The sequence below is a fragment of the Aedes albopictus genome, chromosome 3 (genome assembly GCF_035046485.1).
Source record: "Aedes albopictus strain Foshan chromosome 3, AalbF5, whole genome shotgun sequence".
Lineage (NCBI taxonomy): Eukaryota > Metazoa > Arthropoda > Insecta > Diptera > Culicidae > Aedes > Aedes albopictus.
Genome location: NC_085138.1, coordinates 321,971,878 through 321,993,088, shown reverse-complemented (window position 1 = coordinate 321,993,088; position 21,211 = coordinate 321,971,878). Strand labels below are relative to the sequence as shown.

Here is a 21,211-nt window from a genome sequence, read left to right as displayed (position 1 = left end):
AAGCATGTATTTTGTATGGATATCAGCTCTGTCATTATACTTATTTCTCGCACTGTACTTATACCTATTATTTTCATGTTCCAATGGTGAGCTTGAAACTATGTTTATGCTGAGAACATTATAGGGTAAAAGCACTAGACTTCGCCACTGCTAAAGTTTTCGCCCCTCCATACAAACTCCATTTTTTATGTATGAGGTGGCGAAGATTAGAGCAGAATTTCCTATCTCGGATATGGTTCAGAAAGTTCTAAATTTCTTTGTTTGCTTGTGGAACAATAGAACTTGGTCATTGCGAAAATTTGTTGAAAGTTTCTGAGAAATTTTTTTCGCAAGTTCCCCGATATTATTGCAGGCGTACCAGAGATGTTCCCGAGTTTTTTTTTCTCGTGATTTCCAAGATTTCTGCTGGGTATTCTGCAGACGAAGGAGGTATTTCGCAAATTTGTGCTCTAGCACTTTTCTGGATTAGTTGCAGCGAAGAAGGCGATTTATTTAAATTTTTTCCCGAAAATCCTCACAGAGTTTTCTCTCGGAGTTTTTACAGGAGTTCATCCTGGATTTTTTTTGTGAAATTACCTTCCAATAGCTTCTTGTGGGATTTCTCTAGGAGTTCCTCGCTAGTATATTCCAGATTTTCTTTCGTAAATCAGGAGGTAATCCCTGGGGGTCTTCCGAAAGAATTTCCAGGATATGTTCCGAGTAGAAATATCCCGGAAGACGCTCCGTGAGCAATTTCGTAAGGAACTACGAGTGAAATATCGCTTGGACGGAATTCCAGAGGGGACTGCGAAGAACTTCGAAAAACCACGAAAAGAAATCCTGAGAGGATCATCCTGACTTGTTGTGTAAACCGTTGGAAGAAATCCCGTACGTACGAAACTCCATAAGAATTATCAGGAGGAACTCATACAAAAATGTCGAGAAATTCTCCGGTGAAAATTTTGGAAAGTATCTGCTGTATAATAGGTAAGGGAATTCGGTGTAGCAGTCCTTACTTTTCCAGAAAAATTCTCAAACCTAGAATATAGCTGCATCAACCGAAGTCTCGTACATTCCTCTCAGAAACTCCTGTAGAAATCCCGAGAGAATCAGAAAGAGAAATCCCAGCAGGAAAATCTGCAAAAAAAAAACGTTACAACTTTCAGGAGCAACTCCCACAGAAATCGTGGATGGAACGCCGGCAGACATTTTGGGGGCAACTCTTGGAGATACTCTGGTAGATATCCCGCAAAATTCTCTGAGAGAAATTCCAGGAAGAACTCTGATCTAAATCCGGAAGGATAATTGAAAATATTTCCGGAAAATCACATATACACCATTGGAGAAATCTCGGAAGAACTTCAAAAGTAATCTTGGGAGAAGTTCATTTGGGTTGGGGCTTAAGCAGAAATGTCGAGAAATCCCGGAAGAAATTCCAGAATGAATCTTTGAAAAAACTCATTCATGCCCACAATGTAATAAACTATGTGAATTTAATTTCTGAATAGATGGTGCTTCTTTAGAAGACAATCTGCCAATCCTCTTAGAAATACAGGGATTACTCTAGTAGTTTCTTAATTGATTCTTCTTGAAGTTTCAACAGATATTCCCAAAGGAGTTCGTCAGGGGTTCCTCTCAGAGTTCATTCGAGGATTTCTCCAGGAGTTCCTTCAAGGAACTTCCTTTCAGCAATTTCTTGAAGGATATCTCTAGGGCTTCATGCAGAGATTCCTTTGTAAATGCTTTCTGAATTTATTAAAGCATTAGTTAAGGCGAAACTGGATACATTTCCTCACTTTTTGGTTTTTGATTTTTTATAAAATAACGAAGCAATATTTTCAAAATCGGTTTTCGTACACATGTAGAGTATGGATCAAGGTATCTCCTGAATTTTTTTCGTGGTGGAAAATGTTTTTCGTTTTTACAGAAACCATTTTTGAATAAAATTTCACAAAAAATGATTTCTGTAAAAATGGAAAACTTTTTCCACCACAAAAAAATTCAGAAGATACCTTGATCCATGCTCTACATGTGCACGAAACCCGATTTTGAAAATATTGCTTCGTTATTTAATAAAAAATCAAAAACTAAAAAAATGAGGAAATGCTTCCAGTTTCGCCTTAAGGAGCTCCTTCAGAGAGTCTTCAATGGAATAATTCAGATATTTCTTGAGGAATTTACCACAGAAGTTCAACTAATTGGACGAAGTGGTTCAACTCCCCCAACAAAAAAAAAATATAAATTATTCCAGGGATGCATCACATCACATTTAGGTATATTTCCAGGAGTTTCTACAAGAATTCTTTCAGAAGTTTCTTCCAGAAGTACCTCCAGAAGCCTTTGTAGGGATTTCTTCAGCAGTCCCTCCAAGGATTGCTTCAGAGATTCCTGCATAGATTTATCCAGGAGTTCTTTCCCCTGGAGTTTGTAAAAGGATTTCTGTAGGAGTTCCAGGGATTTCTGCAAGCATTTCATAGGGATTTTTTCTGGAGTTTCTTTAGAGATTTCTCCAGGAACTACTTCAGCGATTCCTTCAGAAGTTCCTTTAGGGCTTCCACCTCCTCCTTTTCTTGACGTAACGTCCCAACTGGGACAATGTCTGCTTCTCTTCGTAGTGTTCTATGAGTACTTCCACAGTTAATAACTGAGGGCTTTCTCTGGTGATGACCGTTTTGCATGTGTATATAACGTGACAAGCATAAAGATCTCTATGCCCAAAGAAGTCAAGGTAATTTCCTTTACGAAAAGCTGGACCGACCAAGGATCCAACCCTCAGCATAGTCATACTCTCTCGGACTTGATGGAATTGAACCAAAAGCTTACTGAAGCTTGGGGGTAATTAAAGAAACAGAAGAAATCACCTGAGTTATAAAGTAGAACCAACCAACCTACATCCTGTCAGTGTATTCATTTCACATTTTACATTTTGCAATTTGTAGATTTTTTTTCTATTCTATGTCAGTCATTATTTCATTCACAACAACACGTTCCACCATTTTTGATTGTGTGTTTCTTTTTATCTTCTTCTTTCCATGTTCCATTTTTTCGATTCACTTCTTGATTTGTCTTGGCTTCTGCATGAATTGCCTGGCCTGGCCTACCTGCCTGACGTGCGTGCGTGCTCTCGCAATTCCGCACACCGCGTTTTCGTGGTTGTTGATGCAGGTCGCCATTGCATCATCACCACAGCCGTACCTCGTCCAACAGCAGCAGCGTGAGCAACAACCTGAACGGTAACTCGACGGCCGGCCATCACCACCAGCGACAGCAACGACCCCAGACGCTGACCCCAACCCGGGACTCGCCGAAGAACGCTCCGGTGCCAATGCTGACACTGGTGCTCACCGTCAACAAGGATGCCAACGGGTACGGGATGAAGGTAAGTGTCGCATGATTACCTAGTCGCTAGTTTTCGATTTCCTATTTTGAATGTTTTTTTTTTCTTGTTTTTTCTCCATTTCTTTTTTCTACGTTTGTAATGGCTGTAAGGTTTCCGGTGATAAGCCGGTGTTTGTGGAAAGCGTCAAACCGGGTGGCGCAGCGCAGAAGGCCGGTCTGATGGCCGACGATATGATACTGAAGGTAAGAGATTCGCTGCTAGAAATTTGCAACCATATTTCGTAAGTTAGGTAACTTATATAAAAACGAATTTATATTCTACCTAGAGCAAAATATATCTTTGGCGTTAGAATTGGTATCAGTAGGTCGGCTCCAGAGACACGTTAGAATTGATTCGACATACCTTTAATTCAATGAAGTTGACAACTCTTTGCTGCTTTACATTTCCTCGCCATGAAATGAATGTAGAGAAATTATTTGCATGTGGGTGTCGTCGTAAAAAGCTCTTGTCATCGCCAGATTTCTCTTTCTACCGGAACGGGCTGCTCGAAGAAAGAAGAAAGAGCCAAAGGTGTTAATGAAGTTTACGACGCTCACTGTGCAGCTGCAAATTGTTAGTGTTGAGGTATAACACTGACCTGACTCAGCAGTTGGCGGAGTCAGCAATTCACCTGCCCTCTGAGGTTACTTGCCTTCCGCGCTGTTTTTCTAGGCGGCTGGCGTTTGTGCTGCTTGTCATTGGTGGTCGAGAATCACCTAAAATTTCATTGGTGTTTCGTTGGGGTGTCTGAGAGAGTTTTAGGTGGTTTCAGGGAATTTCGTAATGAGCTTGAAACGTCCTGAAAACTCTCTGGAATACCACGGAAAAACCAACTGATTCAACCCCTGGAACCCACTAAAATTTCTCCGAATTGCTCATTACCTGAAACCCCCATGAAACCCACAAGAACATTTCTAATACCTCTTGGAACTTCTGGATCGCCCCTGAAGCTCCTTGAAACCCCTGGAACGCTCCTAAAACCCCCTGGAGGGCACCTGAAACACCACGGAACAACCCTGCATTTAATTGTAAGGGGGTGCCTACCGGACTAGAAAATCATATTATGTTATGATATTTTCCTATTACTGATTATGTTTTAAACTACATGCAGGATGACGTTAAATAACTAAAATTATAAAAAAGTACACTGGTCTTATCAAGATAATAACCTATTTTGGTAAAATCAGATCCGAATTAATATAAAATGTAATATGAATGTTATCCATAAGATTGCTAGTTTCTATTAAAATTTGATACAATTTTGTAACATTATTTCCCAAATGTCGAAGACATAAAACTAAATTATAACACAATGAATTATCAAACAACATTTATAACATAATGTGATATAATTGAGTTACAGTAGTTATAGTAGTTTCAAACCAAGTATGTTGAACATGATTATATAACAATGAGCTTATTATGGTTTGTTTTAATTATGTTATATTTTTGTTACAGAGTTTCGCAGTAGGGTGCTAGTCCTAATGATTTCCAATTTTTTTGTGAAAAAAAAAACCGATCCGTCCTCAATTTCTTAATGAAATTCCCTTTGGAAATCCCTCTTTTTTCCTCCCCTGTTGGAGAAATTAAGCCACTGCGTCCGATAAGCTGAACTTTTGTGGCATAAGTAGTTCCTTTGGAATTTGCTTCAACACCTCCTGTGGTTTCCCTTGGGCTATTTTTTTTTTTGCTTCGACACGCTTGGAAAATCATTCGGCGCAATCCTCCCGATTTTTTTCCGAGTGTTTCTTTGCATTTTTTCGAAATTATTTCAGAAATTATTTTGGTATTCTTTTAATGGCTCTAGGACATTTGGTTGAATGACATTTGGTCGAATGACGTTTGTCGAATGACATTTGGTCGGAAGCACATTTGGTCGAACGGACATATAGTCGAAACCCATTTTTTGGAAGAAGAAGCATATGACATTTAGTCAAATGGACAATTCGTCGAATGGACATTTGGTCGAAAGGCACTAACTGATGAAAAGTTTTGAATGTAAAATAATATTAGGGGCTGTTCATAAACCACGTAGACCAAATTTTGTCCATTTCAGAACCCCCTCCCCCTTCGTAGACTTTTGTCCATACAAAAATTTTGAAATTTGTATGGAGCGTAGACTTTGGCCAGAACCCTCCCCCCACCTCCCCCCAAAAAGTCTACGTGGTTTATGAACGGCCCGGTATCATAATTTATATGTTACTGAACTTATTTGTTTGAAAGTACGTTTGGTCGAATGGACGTTAAGTTGTATAGCAATTTAATCGTGTTTAATTATATCAAACATAAAAAAGCAAACATTGTAGTGCAGTGTAGGTTTCGGCTCTTCTTTCCAGTTTCACCATTACATTGCGTTTTTGTGTATAACATACTGGCTTTTCCATCATTTTTTTTTTCCTTCTTTTCAACATATGCTGTGTTTCAAGTGTGTTATTTGTGCTGAGAGTGAAGAGTGGACATTATGGTTGTGATTTTTTCATCTATGATTTTTCCTTCTTTTGAACATAGGCTATTCTTTCAAAATTCGTATGTGTACTATGTTTGAATGTTATGGCTGCAGTCTTTTTATCATGATTTTCTCCTTCTTTGAAACATAGGCTATTCTTTCACGTTTATTTATTTCATTGCGTTTTCCTGTACCAACTGCTGAATGTTTCAGAAGTAATTTCTCATTTTGAATACAAGCTGTTCTTCTGTTTGATATTTGGATGTTATAGGTGAAAATTTTTTCATCGAATATTTTTCCTTCTTTGAAGGACAGATTGGTAAGGATCCCAAAATGGCAGCCACAATGACCGACTTTGGCACCTACTCGCGACTTCGAGCGTACAAATCTTTTCGTAAACAAAACCAGCGCACCTGATCTTCTTATTTTAAGCTTATTAAGTGAGTAAAAACAGAATTATAAAATGCACTGTGGTTTGAAGTTTGCTTCTTGATAATTGATGTTCTGATGCACTGTTGAAGTGGGATTTCAAGACGTTTATCCTTAAACATAGGCTGTTCTTTGACGCAGTGTTGCATATGAACTGAACGCGAGCTAAAATAGTTATTTATGCAACAAGTTGCAAAATGATGATTGTTTTTTTCAGCACGAAACGTACATTTATTCAACGAGGCTTGCTCTTTTCATCAGTTAGTGCCTTTCGACCAGATGTCCATTCGACTAAATGTCATATGCTTCTTTTTAAAAAAAATGGGTTTCAATCAAATGTCCATTCGACCAAACGCCCATTCGACCAAATGTCATTCGACTAAATGTCTTTCGACCAAATGTCATAGATCCCTTTTGAGTTATTTATGCAACAAGTTGCAAAATGATGATTGTTTTTTCAGCACGAGTCGAGGCTGAACGAGGCTTGCTTGTTCAATAACATATACATAATTATGATACCGAAATCTATAATATTATTTTCCACTCACATCTCTTTTCATCAGTTAGTGCCTTTCGACCAGATGTCCATTCGACGAATTGTCCATTCGACTAAATGTCATATGCTTCTTTTTTTAAAAAATAGGGTTTCGATCAAATGTCCATTCGACCAAATGTACTTTCGACCAAATGTCATAGATCCCTTTTGATATCTTTAGCAACTCTGTCGGCAATTCCTTTGGGAATTCTTCCGGTAATGCTTTCGGCATTCTTCGACAATGACTCTGGGAATTTTCTCGCAAATTTCTTTGAACATGTTTTTGGATCTTGTACCGACTTTTCGAACCCTCTAAGCAGAATACCCTCTATGAATGAGTGTAATCAGTTTCGTACCTTTTAATTCCGCGGCGGAATTAAAAGGTACGAAATTTCCGCCCTATGTTGCTTATCCTTTGACAGATACGCGTATTTCGACTACCACTTGTAATCTTCCTCAGTGTAGTCGAAATACGCGTATCTGTCAAAGGATAAGCAACATAGGGCGGAATTAAAAGGTACGAAACTGATTACACTCATTCAAAAAAAATGTTTTTGGACTTTTTTTCGGAATTTTCTTTGGTAAAATTTTTGAGATTTTCTTTATCAATGCCATTTTGAATTCTTTCGACAACTTCTTAGAAAAATCTTTTGTGAATACTTTTCATAATGTATATGCCATTTCTTTACACAATTTCTTCGTTTTTTTCAGTAATGATTTTGGGAATCCCTGTAGCAGTTCCTTTCGGATTGCTCCTGTAATTGTAATGTGACTTGCTTCGAAAATTTCCTTAGGAATTTTAACAGCAATTCATTTGAAAATTTCACAAGCAAATCTTTTAGAGATTTCTTAGGTTATTAGGAAATTCCTTCAACAAATCTTCTAGAGATTTCCTTTGTTTGAAAAAATCTTCAGAAATTCTTTCGGCATATCATCATTTCTTTGTAAATTCTGTCAGCAAGCTCAATTGACAAATTGTAAAAAAAAATTACTGAATGAATTTACTCAGAGCATGCCGAAAAAAGGTTTCTGAGAATATACCAAAGGAACTTTTGTAGGAATTTCCAAAATCTCTGAAAAATTTCCTAATTCATGAAATTATGAAGTTATCAAAGAAATGAAATCTGAAAAGGAATCACTGAAAGATTATTCAGAGAAATTGCCTCAGATATTCCGAAAAGGAGCGCTGAACACCGAAGAATTTTCAAACAGGTTTCTGAAAAAAATGCGATGAAATAGCCAAAGTAATTCCCAAAGAAAATTACGAATGCAATGAAAAAAAAAAATGCAAAAAAAAACTTTTAAAAAAATATCGATGTAGTGTTTTGAAGATATGAATATAACTACAGTGAGATTCTAAAAAAAATACAGAAAAAATCTCAATGTACTCAAGAATTTTTAAATAGAATTACGCAAGAAATTTCAAAAGAATAAGAGATGAACCAGCCTAGGGCTGAAAATCTCTATAATAAAGTAATAATAACAATAATAGTTCAGAAGAATTTCCGTTGACATTTCAAAACAAATTTCCAAAGAAATTTCTAATCAAATTCCAATGGAACAACCGAATAAATACTCAAAAAAAAACATGCCTTAGGAATCCTCAAGAAATTGCCAAACTAATATCCAAAGGAATAACCAAACAAAATATTCAAAAAATACCGAAAAGTTGAAATGGAATTTCCGAAAAAAATTCTAAATATACATCCGAATAAGTTTCCGAAGGAATTTATGAACAATTTTCAAAGGCATTGCTTATGGAATTCTCAAAGGATTTCCAAAAGGCCCCTATAGCCACAGCTGTAAAGGCGTGGGTATTGAGCATCACCATGCTGAGGGTGACGGGTTCGATTTCCGTTTGGTCCAAAATCTTTTCGTAAAGAAATATTCCTTGATTTCCTTGAGCACACGATAAAAAAAGGTCATTGGCAAAGAAAGCTCTCAGCTAAAAACTGCGGAAGTGCTCATAGAACACTGAGCTGAGAAGCAGATTTTGTCCCAGTGAGGACGTTACGCCAAGAAGAAGAGAAGCTCTTGAAAACGTGAGTTGGGGTTCGAGTCGGCCATTGTGGCACCCATATTTGTATTTTCTAAAGTTTTTCACGTTTAGCTAGCTAATCCGTTGACCAATTCTCGCTAATTCATTGAACGGTTCACTTCTGCAGTCGAAATCTGTCTGTCTGTTTCAAATTAGTCAGACTAGCACTTTTCTTTTTTTTTTATTTAATTTTTATTAACGTATATTTTAACCCTCTAGCATCCAAATTTTTGATTTTAATCTAAATATTTTTCTAATATTTCCTGGAATACTGGCATACCTATTTTTTAAAACGAAAACGTTTTGAGATTTTATAATAATTGTTAAAATATATATTTTTTAATTCTAATCAAGATAATAACCTATTTTATTATTAACAGATCAAAATTATAACAATTTTTTTTATGAGTTTGAGCGTCAAAATTACTGGTTTCTATCAAAATTTGATACAATTTTGTAACTTTATTTTCTAAATATCAAAAAAAGACAAAACTAAATGATATTACAATGAGTGATCAAACAACATTTATAACATAATGTGTTTTAGAAACAACAAGGATTTTGAACATAATTATATCGAAATGAGTTATAAATATCATGGTTTGTTATAATTATGTTATTATTTGTTAGAATTTTTCAGTAGGGATGCCCCGAAGCTCCTTAAAACACTTGGAACGTCCCTGAAACACCCTGAAATAATCCCCTTAATCCTTTGAAGCCGGGATTTTTTCAATCGTTATTATGGAGCTTTTTCTCGTTTTTCAGTAGTTTTGAGAGTCAATAGCATAAAAAGGTAGAATATTATGCAGAATATTTTTTTCTGGATGTCCTTGGTCATCCAAACTATTCTTGAGTCTAGATCCTCAAGTCTATGGGTGTAACGGTAAATTCTTCCATTATACAAAGCTACGATTTGTAATCTATCATGTCCAGTAAGTCTTCTGAAAGTTCAATAGACAGTATCAGATCACTCGGGATATCCTAGGTCATCCAAACTATTCTTGAATTTAGATCCTAAAGTCTGCGGGTGTAATGGTAACTTCTTTCATTATACAAAGCTACGATTTGTAATCTATCATGTCCAGTAAGTCTTTGGAAAGTTACAGTGGTTGTTTTCATAATATCTAGAGGCGAATGAACCAGATGGTTTAAAACCTCTATAATAAAAAAAAATATAAAAAATATTGCTGTTTAACATGCATTATGAGAATAACTACTGTTACTATCAAGCGCTAAACTTTAGGATAGTTTGGATGACCCTCAATGTCCCAAAGGTTCATCTATATATATAAAAATGAGTTTGAAATACCTTTGAGGCAACAAAACTCACAAACGGCTGAACCGATTAGGATGGCTCTTGCACGGTTCGATTCGTTTTCATGGTGGCTGTGTTTATATGTACAAAAAGTTACGAAAATCAACTAGAAAAGTAACAAAATGGGAAAAGAACTGATTTTCTATGAGCTGGGAAGGAAATCAGCACGACCGAAATGAAATCAATCTAGAGTGCGGTGCTATTTTGAGCTCAACCACCACAAAACGGCAAGACAAAGTTTGCCGGGCCAGCTAGTAATAATATACAGGGGATGGCCAAAATGTTTGAGATAGGCAACTTTTTTTCTCCCACAAAAAAAAATCAATATGCTGTAACTTTTCATAGAGTGCATCTAAAAATCTCAAATTTTGACTGTTTGTCAACCTATTATATGTGCATCATTGGTACAAATTTGGGCTCGATTGATTAATTTTTCGCAAAGTTAGAACCGTTCGGGTAAAACACTACTTTTCAGACAACTCATTTTTGAACTGTCATATCTCGGAAACCAGTGAACCGAATTGAATGATTTTTTTTAACGTTTATCAACAATATATTGATACCTTATACGACGTTATAAAATGTAATATTTTCTCACGGCGAATTAAGTTATACCGGATTGAAATTTTTACCCATATAGAGGAAAATAAGTCAAATTTACAATACCACACAAAAATTACTAAATGTGTTCTTCCTTCAATCTAAATAGGCTCTAATATATCTGATTAGAGATAACTTGAGAACACAAGTAAAAAATCTTTGGATATCAACACTAAAATTTATTGACATTGATGTAAAAAAAATACATTTTTTCGAGAAAAATCCAAAAAGTGTCAATCCATGATAACTTTTTTCAACGTTTAAAAAGTACCTATGTTTTAATGACTTGAAGCATTTACATATTGTTAGTGTACGTTCAAAATTTTATTCAATTCGGTACACTGGTTTCCGAGAAATGACACCTCAAAAATGAGTTGTCTGAAAAATAGTGTTTTACCCGAACGGTGCTAACTTTGCGAAATATTAATCAATCGAGCCCAAATTTGTACCAAAGATGCACACATAATAGGTTGACAAACAGTCAAAATTTGAGATTTTTTGATGCGTTCTATGAAAAGTTATAGCTTATTGAACTTTTTTGTGAGAGAAAAAAAGTTGCCTATCCCAAACATTTTGGCCATCCCCTGTATAGTAGACTTCAGGTTGGTCCAATCACCCCGATTGATTATGAAACGTTACTCAGTATGTCAGTATACAGGGTGTTTGGTTCCTGAGTGCAAACTTTTTAAAGGGTGATAGAGGACCATAAATGGTGAAAAAAATTGTTCTACGCGTATGGTCAAATCTCAACCGTTACGTAGTTATTGAACTTCCCATGTTTTTGACTCTTATTGCCTTAACTGGCTATAACTTGAAAATGGTCAAACTTATCGAAGTTTTTTGACCCTTATTCGAAAGATTATTGAATTTTCAATCAAATGACGTCTTTGAATCGATTGGTTTAGTTAAATAACTAAGTTTTCTAGAGCACTAAGGATAAAAATAGCGTATTTTTATTGGTTTTTGTCAATTATCTTTGAAACATGCGTAATAAATTAAAATTCTTTCTTGGGCGAAGTTGTGGCCCCCGTTTGACTCTACAATTCGTTCTTTGACATCAAACTTCTATCTCTTATCGTTTTGTTGCAATTTCGATTTTAACATCGCATTTCAGATCATAAATTTGCAACTGTCAAGGAAAGTACTTTTTTGCGCATTGTGCCGCACATTTAAATCAAAATTGCAAGAAAATAATAAGAGCTAGAAGTTTGGTGTCAAAGAACGAATTGTAGAGTGTGACAGGGGCCACAACTTTGCCTAAGAAAGAATTTTAATTTATTACGCATGTTTCAAAGATAATTGACAAAAACCAATAAAAATACACTATTTTTAGCCTTTTTGCTCTAGAAAACTTAGTTATTTAACTAAACCAATCGATTCAAAGACGTCATTTGATTGAAAATTTAAAAATCTTTCGAATAAGGGTCAAAAAACTTCGATAAGTTTGACCATTTTCAAGTTATAGCCAGTTAAGGCAATAAGAGTCAAAAACATGGGAAGTTCAATAACTACGTAACGGTTGAGATTTGACCATATGCGTAGAACAATTTTATTCACCATTTATGGTCCTCTATCACCCTTTAAAAAGTTTGCACTCCGGAACCTAACACCCTGTATAGCTGATGTAACGAGTGTAGACCTCAAATTCTGAAATCAATATTGACCTCGCAGCACCAAATCGGAGTTCGCCAGTTGGACTACCGAAGCGAAGTTTTCAGCGAATTTTCTGTCATTCCTCATCCGACCCGACATGCATCCCTGATGTTTTTTGTTTTCAGTCCGACGCCGTGTCGACAATCACGACTTTATCCCACCTGGGGGTGTGTCAGTGCGAGCGCGCCAAATTTTGCGTGAGTGAGCATGTGGTGTTGGTGATTAAGGTGAAACCGTAGGCTAGCCGCTGTTAAAAGGACATTTTTTTGGTAATTTCGATCGGCTTTTTGCGATAACGAAAACTGGAAAGTGTTTATTTGCCAAAAACAGTAAGCACACGGTTACAATAAGTCAGCAAGTCCGGAATTTTGTGTGAAATCGGCTTTTGTTTTCATAACAGAAAAATGTTTCTGTGTAGTCCGTATCATCTCACCTTAAATTTGCTAGTAAAGCAGTGAAGTATGAGCGATGTTCATTCTTCGGATTTCTTCCAAATGCATTATAGTTTGGCTGACCTGGAATATTCCCATAGTGTTTCTAAATGACATTTGAAATTTCAAGAGCTTCACGTATCTCTGCAGATTATGCTATGCTATTATTTAAGGTGAAAACACATAAAGTTTTTCTTGTAGATTTGAAGGACTTCATTATAGAATAGTTTGGACGACCCTGAATGTCCCAAAGGTTTATAATAAGCTAGTAGACTTCAGATTGCTCCAGTAACTGCAGTTGATTATGCTGCGTTACTTAGGATAACAGATATGAATACTGTTACGAGTGTAGACCTGAAGTCCTGAACTCCAAGGTAGCTCGACCTGACCTGGAATATCTCTGTAGTGTCTCTAAATGACATTTGAAAATTCAAGAGCTTCACGAATCCCAGCAGATTATGCATTATGGCGAAAACACATAAAGTTCTTCTTGTAGATTTGAAGGACTTCACTATAGAACAATTTGGAATACCTAGAACATCCCAGAATATAAAACACTTTTTGATATTCTTGACGAAGGCTAAATGAATATATATAAACGTAATCCACATCCAAGTTCAGCTTCAAAAACAACTGGTACGTCAATCATTTCGTTTTTCCAAATTCCATGGTTTCAGGATGTTCTAGGTTATCAATGAAGTCCCAAATACATTTCCCAAATATTCCCATTTTTTCCCTAATAGAGGACTCAATTTGCAACAACTTCACGGAAAACAGTATTCTGTTTTATCGAATGGGTGAATTTACACAGCCGTTTCTATGTTGGGGTCATATATGACCCTTCCGGCTCCAAAGGGTTAAGACTCATAAAAAAACACCCCTGGAACGCATATGAAAACTCGCAGATCGCTCCTTAAACCCACTGGAAGCACAATAAACCCTTTGAAATCCTCTGGAACGTCCCTGAAATATTTAACTCCCCCGCCATTCGTTTCCCGTAATCCCACCTAAACCTCACCTTAGATAAGTTCCCCAACTGCTCTGAATAGTTGAATACCGTTGAATTCCATTTATGTAATATAACTTAAATAGAATTTACCTAAATTGAGTATTAAGTGTGTTTCTTCCTTTTGAATACAGTTCTATCGAATTGACTAATGTAGTCTGTTTACATCATGGTTTACATATCCTTGGTTTTGTTTATCTAAATTGACACACATTCGCTAAGAAACATGTAATCGCATGACAGAATATGGCGACCGTGACAGTACCAAAGATGGTACGTAATACGATGGTACGTAATTCAACATCAGTTTCACATAAAAAATAGCATTTTACATTTTCGTAAGCCATATTCTTTAAATTTCTTTGTGTAAAAGAGAAATCAGTGGAAAAATATCGAGAACTTTTCCAAATACAGTAAACGGATTTACATAGGCATACTATATCAATTTTATTCCTAGAAAATTACTCAATTTGTTAATTAATTTCTTTTTTCTTTCCCTTTCTTTCCTTTCATCCAAACAACGTACCTCGACTGGCTGCATCCATCCGCTATAGGTTAATGGAACATCTGTACGATCGTCGACGCATACGAACGTGGTGGAGTTGATCAAAGGTAAACAACAACGTAGTAGATATACATAAGAAACATGTGCGATGCGCATACATAGTTGTAAATGTAAACCCGTGTCCGGTTGATGGAAAATCTCAAAGCTCAGCTCGATCGAATAAATGGAATGAAGTGGAGTGGAGAAGTACGGATGATTTGTAATGGTTTGGCGTAAATTTATGGTATGCGTCGTCGTATCCTGACTAGAAAAATCTATCAAGTTAATAACACATTGTGTTATGATGTTATAACAAATTTCTATAACTTATTATGTTATAAACTACGTGCAGGATGATGTTAAAATAACTAAAATTGTTACAAAAAGTACACCGGTCTAATCAAAATAATAACATATTTTGTTATGATCTGATCAATTTTATAACAAAATATGATATTTTGTTTTAGCTTAAAGAAAATTAATTCCTACCATATTTTGATACAATTGTACAAAATGATTTCCTGAATGTCAAATAATTGAAACTAAATTATTAATTAACAATGAGTTATTAAACAACATTTATAACATAATATGTTATAATTGAAATATAATATTTTTAAACCCCAAAGATCCCTGGCCAAGTTCGCAGGGGTTGACGGTATTAAAGTGAAGGAGTTTCATTTTGATTATTGTAATGTAGTGCTCTTTAGTGAAACATATCACCTTCTTAACACTTTAATGCGCCTCCAACGGTTCATCACGAACCGGCTGCTGCAGATGGAGTATGGCTGATCATATGCAACAGACATGCTCGATAAACAGGAGGAACCGCCGGGGCTCAGTAGAGTTCATTCCCAAGCAATAGTTCCAAGTCGGATGGATTTGAGAAGGTTTTGATGATCGTTACAAATCCTAATAAAAGTATTATAGGATTTGTGACAGGTTATGGAACCTTTTACAGCCATCTGACTTCAAAATGTTGCTTGGGCTCTATTTCCCACGTTTCTCGGTTGATTTTTATTACATAGTAATTTATTAATGTCATAGTCGCTTTTTCGTCATATTTTCTTTAACCCTAAAAGGGATACCTGGGGTCCATTGGGCCCCAGGCGCCTTTCAGAGCTCGTCTTTGATGGAACACACTCAGCGAGGTGACGAAACTGAGGCCATGAAGGTATCCCTTTTAGGGTTAAATAAAGCAATAAAAATCGACCGAAGAATCAATAGTGGGAAGGAGATTTGCAGCACTTAATTGTGCTGATAGATTCAAAGCTAACGTGCGAACACTTAAACGCATTGTTGACGTCAATGCGTTCGACGTGACATTTTGGACAAAAACTGACTGCTTTATATTAACTGAACAACGTTACTTGTGTATGACTAGGTTGACATTTCTAGGCTACGCTTGAGAAAATGACATGGTTCATCTAGGTAGGACCGATAGGACAATTGAACGAATTTGAATATTTTTAATAATATTTGTAGCGGGATGAAAGTTGACATGAAATCTTTATTATTTTAAAATTTTATTGCAATCAACTGACCAACTTGGCGTATTTTTGATTATCTCTTAGATGTTTAGAAGTTCAGTTACATGTTTCTGTGGATTTTGGACCAATGACAATTTAAGGACACACGAGATGAACACAAGTAGAAAACGATTAGCGAAATCAAGAAAACAATTTGACACAAGATCGACTATATTTTAACATACAGGGTTCGATTGATTCGATGAAAAAAAAACAACATACGACAACTGACTTAACGAGGAGAAAAACCTATTTAACCATACCACAAAATCAAACAAGTAGACAAACACAAACCGTGTGACCATAACACTACATAGGCAAATCCTGACTGACTGACCAATTGAAAACTTTCCAATCTTCTACCGTATCTTTCTGAGTCAGTTGCAACAGTGTCTTAATGGATATCATTTTCCGCGTACGGCTGGCAAACTGCTTCTGAAAGATTACGTGCTCTTTTCTATCTTCGGGTCTAGTGTAGAGGTTTCAACTCTATTCAGAGTGCAGCTAGAAACCTAGCAAAAAAAAAAAAAAATATTTTTAAACCCCAAAGATATAAAAACTTGATTATATCACGATGAGTTATAAATATCAGGATTTGTTATAATAATGTTATGTTTTTGTTAGAATCTTCAAGTCGGGACCGTTTCAAAGGGAACCATTTCGCAGTAGTTAGTTGAAGTTACTGCAGTTGAAGTTTTTGAACCTGAAATAGGCGATAGCAGTCCCTTTTGCTTACCGAAATTTAAGTTCAAAAGACTTGCCAAAACGCGTGTATTGGCAACACTGCAAGATGTTAAAAAAGCTATTATTCATAAAAATGTAATAACATTTTAATGTTTTTTAATATTCCATACTCTTAAGAGGCCCACAAAATTTTAAATTGTGCATACATAAATGTAAAGATATTCATGAATTCTTCAATGGCAATGTTGGCAGTTGAAGGGATTCTCGTCATATCTCAAGATTAATTATTGCTCTCGAACAGTTCCTTTCAAATGTGTTCTAATAGTATTTTATATCGTTTTAGCCAAGATACATACCGTGCCATGCCCTAATACCGTGACCTTAAGCATGCTCTTCACTTCAAAGAGCCCTGTAAAAATCAATAATACATGTTTCTTGATTTTTCAAACGCTACATTATTGCTTATTGTGTGTATTATGTATAATAAATATGATTAATGGAATTCCAAATGTTTAATCCATTGTTAAAATCAAAATTGTAAAACATAGCATTGTTCCTAATACCGTGTATGTGACCCGCATACATTGGTGGTCCTTTGAATCATCGCTATATCAATCATACTAAGTTCATACTTAAAAGAACCTGTGCGTCAAACGTTGCCTAGAGGTTTGTGCAATTGATTCATAAAGTAAAAAGTTTCAATAATATTTTCAGTTTGCCAGTTTTAATCGAAACACGGTATTTGGAACACATAAGGAACCATGCCCTAATACCGTGTATAGGTACTTTGCACTCACATTCTGTAAATATTTTAAATCGCTTGTTTTTGTAAATATGTGCCAAATTTATCACGCCTAACTTTAGAAGGTTTAATATGCTAATGATTGAACTAGTTACTCAGTTAAAAAAATAATACACTTAGTAAAATATTTGAGTTTTTTGTCAAATACACGGTATTAGGAGGCACACGGTATAAGGGCATGACACGGTAGAACTTCTGTTCCATAATTTTGATCTTTACATTCTAATGAAGATTGGATGACAATTTGCTTGATCGTGTTTTTTTCGGCTTGTTCTACCAATGTAGTTGGCGATTGTTTTATTTGATTTCTTCAGTGTAAATGATTAACTGCAGCCCTCCAGCATTTGTGATAAATGTCATCGCCCATGATTAAACGCCGGTGTGTTGGTTTAACTTCTGTATTTGCCATGCTCGAGGCTCACCCACCTAACAACACGCGCAAATCTCGGACTCTGTCTCTTTGCATTGAAATTTGACTAGGTTTCACTTTTCTCTCGTCGGTCGGCATGGTTTGTTTGTTTATGTTTTGACTACTGTCTTGCTATACCAGCGCAGCGAGGGAGAACTATGATGATGATGATTGGTATTTATTTTGACTGCAATGCTAACTGCTGTCAGAAGCGGGCGGCGGGCTATGTGAATTTTGTTTATTGCATTCCAATGCCATAGGGGTTTCGCTTTGTGCATGCGCCGTTGATGCCATCTTGGTTCAATAAACGTTCTGATTTTGAAATGATTATGTACAATACAATAATTAGCTTCAATTTCATTCGTGATCGTTCGCAGGCAACTCGAAAGAACTTTTGAAGAAAAAAAAACTCAAATTTCACATCAACTAAAAATTTTCCAGTTTGAATTCCTGGGAAAATTTTAAAATTTCTGGAGATTCCCTTGTTTGGTAGGATGTAAAAAGGAAATTTTGACAACAACTTGGCGAACTTCCTCCAGAAGCCTTTGAGTGAATTCCCTTTGGAGTTCCTTCGCATTTTCTTAAATTTGTCTTAGAAAAATTGTCCAGGAAATCACTCCAGGTGTTATGGTAATTCCTTTCTAGAAGTTACACGAATAGTTCTTCCAGAAGTACGTTTCGAATTTTCTTCGATAATTTCTTCGTAAAATCATTTGATAATTCTTTTCACATTTCCTCTGAGAAGTTATTCGACAGTTCTTATGCAAATTTCCGCGGGCATTTCGTTGATATATGTTTCGGTAAATCTCTTGGAAATTTGTTTGGAATTTTTTTTTTTAGAATTCCATTGGCATTTTCTTTGGAAGTTTCTGCGGCAGTTGAAAATTATTTCAAAAATTCCACCGGGATTAAGAATTGAGTTAATCAATTCCATTGGAAACTGCTATGGAAAACGCTTCTGTCATTTCCTTCGAGCGCTATTTTCAGCAATTATTCCCGGTTATTTATTCGGTGGTTATTTTGTAAATTCTATAGAAAATTCATCGGGAATTCCTTCAGCAATTTGGTTAGAAAAGTAGCGTTTTTTAATAATTCTGTCAAAAAATCCTTCTAAAAAATATTCTGCAGTTCCTCCGAGAATATCTCCAAAGGTTTGCAATAATTGTTCCGTAAATCACTTGAAAATGTCCTCCCAGAAATCCCTTCTGAAGTTTCTCATGTTGTTTCATCAGGAGTTCCCTTAACAATTCCTTCGGGAGTTTCTCCTGGAATTCTTTGAATAGTATCTTCGAGTGTTCTTTTGAGAATTCCATCGACAAGCTCAAGAAGAATTTTCTAGGAATTACATGAAAATGTCCTCCCTGAGATATCTTCTGAAGTTTCTCTTGGTATTTCTTCAGGAGCTCCCTTAGAAATTCCTTCGGGAGTTTATCCTGGAATTCTGTAAAGGGTATCTAAAAGAATAATTTTGAGACAATTCTTTGAGAATTTCTTCGATAACTGTTTTGAAAATAATTTTAAAAAAACCTGTGCTTGAAAGAGTTGATTGTTCAGGTCCATTTAAAATTGCTTTTGGGAGCAATTTTCAAGAAAAATTCCTCAAAAAAAAATCTTAAGGAAATTCCTTTAAAAAATATTCTGGAGTACCTCAGAGAATTTCTACAAAGGTTTGCCATATATTTCGCAAGCAGATTTTTCCCAAAATTACTTGAAAATTTCCTCCCAGAAATCCCTTCTGAAGTTTCTTTTGGTACTTTTTCAAGAGTTCAGGAATTAGAAATTCCTTCGGCTGAAAGACCCTTCAAAGAGTTTCTACGAGAATTTCTTCGACAGTTACTTCGATGACACTAGTTTACATCATTTTTGAACTCGGTAAGCTGATGATCGTTTTTGGTGTAGAATCATGCCCTGAGTTCGGAAACGCGAAGGAAAAAAAATTACAGTAGGGCGGAATTTTTTTCGACTTTCCATACAAGGTTGATGATTTGAAATAAATTTTTGTTCTATTTTTAAGCAAAGCCGCTCACTTCGCACATCTCATTCTCCGTTATCGATGCTCCGATTGAGCTGAATTTTTTACTGTAACTTGTCTACATATGATATGTCAAATAAACGTCGAGAAAGAATTTTTAGGTTGGTATTTTCTTATTGAAAAAATACATTTCTTCAAAAAAATTTGGGAATTTTGCTATAATTTAAGAAGATCGTCTCCAAAACTCGCCAATATCTTGAATTTCATCAATCTGACGTAAAACCTGTATTCAGATGATCGAATGGGATTGTTTTCAGCTTTTAATTTATGGAAAAAGATTTGAAATTGGTTGAACAAAACGTAATATATTTGAATTTTAGTAAATTACATATTTTGAAAAGTTGCAAAACTCGATATTGAGCTAAAACTCAAAAACTATTCTACTTAAAAATTTTTGAAGGTCGGTTTCGGAATCAGCACTAAATTGTGCTTCAAAAATGTTGATCGTTGACAGAAGTTCACGACTTTCGTTTTATTTTGTAAACTTGTGTAATTCCATTGAGATTTTGTGCACAAATTGCTTCAGAAGGAGTGAAGTTTTTTTTCTGAAATTTTCTTCAATGAGGAACTCCTCGGGTACTTTCTTTGGTATTAATTTTCTTGTAGCAGTTCCTTCAGATATTTTTCCTAAATCTCATAATTCATAATTTCTTGTTAGAGATAGAAGCTCACGGAAGAATTCAGAGGAGGCACTCCTACAAGAACTTCCGAAAGAAAAAATCGGTGCAACTTCCGGAGTAATCCCCGAAAGAACTGGAAATATTTTTGAATGCGCTGGAACAATCCGGAAAATCAAAATTTCCAGGGGAAGTTCCACAGGAATTTGCTCAAGGATTCCCGGAGGAGTCTTCATAGAAAACTTTCGGAAAGAAATCTAAATGATCTTCTGGACAAATTTGAAACACAAATCTGGAGGAGATTCGGAGAAATCTCCGGTATTTCCGGAAGAACTTTCCGAAGAATTTTCATGAGAACTCCTAAAAAAATTCCTAGTATATGTTGTGCAAGAGTTCGTGAAGCAACTTCCGAAAAAACATCCTGGAAAACTTCCTGAAGGAATGTCTGGTAGAAAAACCGACATTTATAAAGTCTCCTTTGAAAAGTAGAGAAACTGCTGTGAGGAATTGCTGTTGGAAATTTCGGAATAATTTCTGAAAATAAAATTTCAAAAATTCTAAATTTCCGGAAGAATTTCATGGAATATTTCCGGATGCATTCATGAAAAAAACTTCTAAAAAATTCTAGTAGCATTTTTTTTAAAGAAAATTGCCGAGGAACTTTGAAAAAAATTGGAAGAAGTTTCTAGATAAAACTTTAAGCTTCTGGTTGGTATCCCGGAGAAGCATTTAAAATATTTAGGGAAAGTATTTCCTGGAACAGTTTCTGTTGCGAATAGACCG

The 21,211-nt window shown here is 35.7% G+C and overlaps 1 protein-coding gene across 5 annotated transcripts in view; it reads left to right on the top strand.

Annotated features, from left to right (window-relative positions):
- LOC109401184 (uncharacterized) overlaps positions 1-21,211 on the top strand; it is a 405,345-nt gene that overhangs the window by 129,559 nt on the left and 254,575 nt on the right. For 4 of the 5 annotated variants that reach the window (XM_062842782.1, XM_062842781.1, XM_062842783.1 and 1 more), the window contains 3 exons: positions 3,145-3,358; positions 3,469-3,561; positions 14,366-14,423. In XM_062842782.1, the coding sequence (XP_062698766.1) occupies positions 3,145-3,358; positions 3,469-3,561; positions 14,366-14,423 (365 nt within the window). The remainder of the gene's footprint in view (positions 1-3,144; positions 3,359-3,468; positions 3,562-14,365; positions 14,424-21,211) is intronic. The other variant, XM_062842784.1, reaches the window with a different exon arrangement.